General features: G+C 39.0%; 1 protein-coding gene across 9 annotated transcripts in view; it reads left to right on the top strand.

Moving 5' to 3' along the window:
• The window catches only part of FOXP2 (forkhead box P2), a 418,353-nt gene that overhangs the window by 372,735 nt on the left and 40,618 nt on the right, over nucleotides 1-5,000 (top strand). For all 9 annotated transcript variants that reach the window (XM_061467685.1, XM_061467681.1, XM_061467676.1 and 6 more), the window contains 2 exons: nucleotides 2,418-2,505; nucleotides 4,928-5,000. The exon at nucleotides 4,928-5,000 is cut by the window's right edge and continues 11 nt beyond it. In XM_061467685.1, the coding sequence (XP_061323669.1) occupies nucleotides 2,418-2,505; nucleotides 4,928-5,000 (161 nt within the window). The remainder of the gene's footprint in view (nucleotides 1-2,417; nucleotides 2,506-4,927) is intronic.

Below are 5,000 nucleotides of genomic sequence, written 5' to 3'. Positions count from 1 at the left end.
TATAATAGCTCTGGCTGGAACTGAGCATAGTGCAGACAGGTTCTGTGTATATTCCTCCACGTAACTCTGCCAGTGCACCTCATCCTGACCTATAGCACTTTGCTATTTTAGTCCTGAGCTGCTTTTGAGAGAGACTGACAAGAGTGCGAAGTTACATAGAGGTTAATTGATATGGGTAAATGTCCACTAGAATTTTTGTTGAAACTGTCTCTCTTCTTTCCTCTAATGGTGTATTATCTTTTGCTTTGAAGACTCCAAATCTGTTTGGAAAAAAAAAAAAAAAGCCGTGCATTTTGACCCACTTCATTATTTATTCCAGGGTGTTCCTAGAATATCTCATCCCATATCTGCATCTTTTAGAACATGCAGTACTGTTTATATTGTTCAGTTATCAATAATACATTCATTCCCCTCTGATTTATGATGCTATGTGTAGTTCATAATTTGCCTCCTGACTTCCTAATACGTTGCAAATATAATCAGGGGAAAATCCTGTTTCTTTCAACAACTGAATAAACAGCAAAATAATGAAATAAGCTGCATGTGTCTATACTTACAAACCAGTAACCCAGCTCTTCAGGAACACTTTCCAGTCCTCTAAGATATTATCTCCTCTTAGAAAAAAAACAACACAAAAACACCTGTTTTTCTTAATTATAAATCAAGTTAACATGGGATTAATGAGGGATGCAGACAAGATAAAAGATAAGAAATATGACAGTGAAGTATGAAAATTGACCAGCACAACCTGTACATAACTTACAAGGCACGACAAGAAACAAAAAACACCCAAAACTTCAGAATTCTTCACAGCCTTCTGTAGGAAAGAATGTACGTTTGTCTTGGCTGCTTGCAGCATATTGGACCCTAAAACTGAAGCAACTTTAAACAGAAAAAAGTTATTTTAGAGGTTTTTAAAAATGCATTAGATCTAGTTTTTCTTTCACTACATTGCCCGTGCATGCATGATAAATAAAGCAAGCCTACTTCACAGGCAAAAAAAAGATCAGAAAAAAATAACTCTTAAAACAATTTTTAAACTCTTAATGTTTTCATAAAATTGCTTTTCTCCAAAATGCACAGCAGAAGTAACCACATGACGTGAAAGTGTGGCATAAGAGATATGTATATCTCATATGAGTTTCTGAAGATTACTGTGCTAACTCTCAAGAAACATGCAACATTCTCCCAAGTTACCATGTAATCGGATCAAAATTACATTATACTGGACTTTCTTCTCCCACACTGCATAGTGCTGTTGCATTTAAAGTTCCTCAAGGCAAGGACTGTGTCTGTATCTATTTTGTAAGGTGTAATATGAACATATGGTGTTGTAATAACTAATAAATAATCATGAGTAGGCAGTAACCTCAGACTAGGGCCAGATCTCCTATACACGTACACCATTGCTGACTGCCATGTGTTATATGTATATACCTGAGTACACACACAGGAGAGCATACACGCATGTGGAAACTCAGTGGTGTACTGGTGATAATGGTGATGATGCACAGGTAAAATCTTCCTCCAGTCCTTTTTTTGGCAATTTTGTAACCAGTTAACTGAAAACATTAAAGAATTACCTTAACAGAACACACACAAAAAAGAAAAAGATCTATTTCATCTGTGGTGTAGATAACGTAGTTCCTGTAACTGTGAGACCAGCTATGACTGTAGTCCCTGCAAAGTTTACCCCTCCTGTGGAGCTAGCCAGTAAATCCACGTTTCAAAGGCAAAACTCCTCTGCTCCCTTTCTTCTTTAGGCTGATCCTTACATTTTCTTCTCACTGGAGCAGCAAACCCACTAGTAAAGCTCCAAAAGGGACTTCTTTGATCCTGGAAGAGAGAGAGAATAAACTGAAACCACTGTCCTTCAAAAAACCAGTGTTAGATGAGCTTTGACAAGTTGTAATCAATTGGAACATACAGTGGACAGACACTCGGGTCTGGGCTGTACTTCAGTTACAGACAGCCACTCACTGAGGGCCTCTTGCGCTGTTGCAGAGTGTAGTTTTGTTTTCCTAAAATGGCATGCATGGCCTGAACCCTTCCCAGGAAACTTGCTGTGTGATTAAGGTGTGGTTTCTGTTAATCTGCACCAGCAACAGGGAGTGGAAGTCAGTTCAGTCTCTACAAAATATTGATAACCAGTTACATTGGCCTTTAGATGGCATGTGACCTGGAAGATAAGAACTGGGTATCTGGCAGTCATCACTGACAAAATCTGTAGAACTAAATGAAATAATCCATTTTCTTATTTGGTATTGTTGTGTGTAAGGCATGCTCTAACTGGTTCTTTTTGCATAACTGCCATTGAAACTAATGGAAACCATATGCACAGGAGAGAAAAAATGGACTCATGAAGAAATTTTCCTTATCTTAGCACTGCCTTACCTAGTGTTCTTTTTCTTCTGCAGGCACCTTAACAATGAACATGCATTGGATGACAGAAGCACTGCTCAGTGTCGGGTGCAAATGCAAGTGGTTCAACAGTTAGAAATACAGGTTTGTTACATGGATGTATTATCTCCTTACTTGTTTACTATTAACCTAAACTAAATTGCAAATACTTGCCTTAGTGACTGTAGCTTAAAGCTACATTTTTCTTGCATCAGATTTGTTGACACTCATGAACAAGTGGGGTATTTTTACTTAAAGTTTTTTCACATTATAAATTATGCAATAATTTTCTAACATCAGCACTGTCTACAGTATTTTGCTTGAACTAAGACCCTGGTGCCATTGTGAATGGAAAATGCAGTCCCTGGAGCAGAGACTGAATCCAAGTCATCTTCAGTTCTTGAATTGCTGGGTCAGGACACCTCTTCCTTCTTCCCTTTCTGATCCAATGTTTGTCTATGCCATTCTGCAGAACAAACGAGTAGCAACCAAAAACCACCCAAAATCACTCCTAGGCTGATGGTGGGCATTTTTCTGTAAGCAGAAAGTGTTACATCAGATACAGTCCGGGAGGTCCCCAGGGAGTCTACAATCTGGAACCACATTACTCGAGCGCCCTGTTCAGGCTCTAACCATTAGAGGTCACTGCATCTATGTGAATGCTCCCTCCAGTTTATGCAAGTGTGCACCCAGGGCCTCACAGCATTGAGACTATACTTACCAGGCTACCGAGGCTGGGCACAAACCTCAGCAGCACAGAATGACTGTGGGGAACACTTCCACTGTGCTGTCACCGCTGGCCTCAGGAGTCAGAGGAGGGCATTTCTCAGGAGTCCAGACCCCTCTTGGGGCTGTTCAGAGGAGCACAAGGGACACAGAGAGGAACTGAGATTTTGTTGCCATATGTGGACAAAGGGTAAAAGCCTTTAAGGTTTCTTGCCTTTTTAGCGCATTGTCTCCTTCTCATGCATGTAAGAATATTTGTTCTTGTTTTAGACAAGGCAAACTGTTTGGGTCTTCTGTATTTTTGTACTGGAAACCCCAAGCAATAAGAAGAGTGTACAATAATGTAATTTATTGTCATTTCCCTTAAAATGAAAGTTTCATAAGCCCAGGAAAAGCTGCAGTTTCTTCTGTAAGATTTACAGGATACTGTTAGCTTAACTTGACTGTTAGGAATTTATGTAATGGCAAATTGCATGTCTCTAAAGTGTCACACATAATAATATGAAGCCAAGAAGAAACCTTTTTCCCACCTTCTACTTCAGATGTTCTTCAATTAAAGATACACTGAACAAATTATATTCATCATACCCAAAATACCTGCAGGTAGTTTACTCTTCTTAAAATTACTTACAGGTTCCTTTCCTTAGTCCAGTCTTGGTCTACAGGTGTAACTCTTAAACTGAATTAATGCAAGGAAGTACTAAAGAATTCTCTGGAAAATGGCAGCATTAAGCACCGAGTGATTCTCATTACAATTAATATTGCAATCTAATCATGTTGTAGGTATCCAAAGCCATATCAGTGGAATACTATTTTGAGCATTTCTTCTTGCAACCTAACTTATGGAAAAAATAAAAAATTACTCTTTTCATGTTGTAAGATACATTTTCCTCTTTTATGTTCTTTCTATCAACAAGTTACATATTTCAAACACTTCATCCTCTTTTTTTAAAAAAAATGGCAATTTGTTTGAGTCTAAAACTACAAATATTTAGGTGGCATATTAGCAGAAGATGGCATCAGTTGATTAAGAAAAGTGCAGGTTTCAGTAATGTCGTGTTTTCTAACAGCAGTCGAAAGGCTGCTTGAGAACTGTTTACCGTTTACAAAGGCTAGGCTGTAATGTAACAGTCCAAGCGAAGGTTTTGCTTGCAGTGTGACCAATTATGCCATTTTTTGCTTTGTCTGACTGCTAGTGAAGTAAGGTCCATCAGTTGTAATGAGACCCAGTGCAGTGTCGATGCCGACTCAGTGGCAGAGTTCAGTGTTTCACACTGCCTGGACTCTGTCATTCTATTGAATTAGATTGATGATGGCAGATTGCAGGGGGCACTAACTGGACCTCCGTGGGAAAGGATGAAGTGTGTAGACAATCCTGGCAGGCACTGTGCTTTGAGGACCCTTCACCCCTTCACAGCTGTTGGCACTAGTCCATTGCTAACAGTGTCCACAGGACTTTAAAGAGACACTATGGGCCTTCTAATTTATGGTCTTAGTAACTTGTTACTGTCGAGGCAACTGTGACCTCAATTCTCTTATTGACAAAAAGATGAAGTGTTATTTGTTTTCCCTGACCTTTTAACATATGAAAGGCTATAAAAGTTTTTTGGATTTTTTTTTTTTTTCTTCTTTCTTTTCCATGCCCAAAGTTGCATTTCCTCTCTTAAGTTTCTCCTGACACAGACTTTTATATGCAGGAATCATTACACCAAGACAAGCTCAATGATAAGATGTATCACTGCAGTAAAATAGCTGTATCAGTCATTTCTAAAATGCTTCTGATCTCACTCTTTCTTAACAGCTTTCTAAGGAACGCGAACGTCTTCAAGCAATGATGACCCACTTGCACATGCGACCCTCGGAGCCCAAGCCAT

This window comes from Pezoporus flaviventris, unplaced genomic scaffold, assembly GCF_033815535.1.
Source record: "Pezoporus flaviventris isolate CSIRO_AGI_PZ_B2104156 unplaced genomic scaffold, CSIRO_AGI_Pfla_v1 ptg000045l, whole genome shotgun sequence".
Taxonomy (NCBI): Eukaryota; Metazoa; Chordata; class Aves; order Psittaciformes; family Psittacidae; genus Pezoporus; species Pezoporus flaviventris.
Note: the sequence above shows the minus strand (reverse complement) of the source record. Positions and strands in the feature narration are given on the sequence as shown.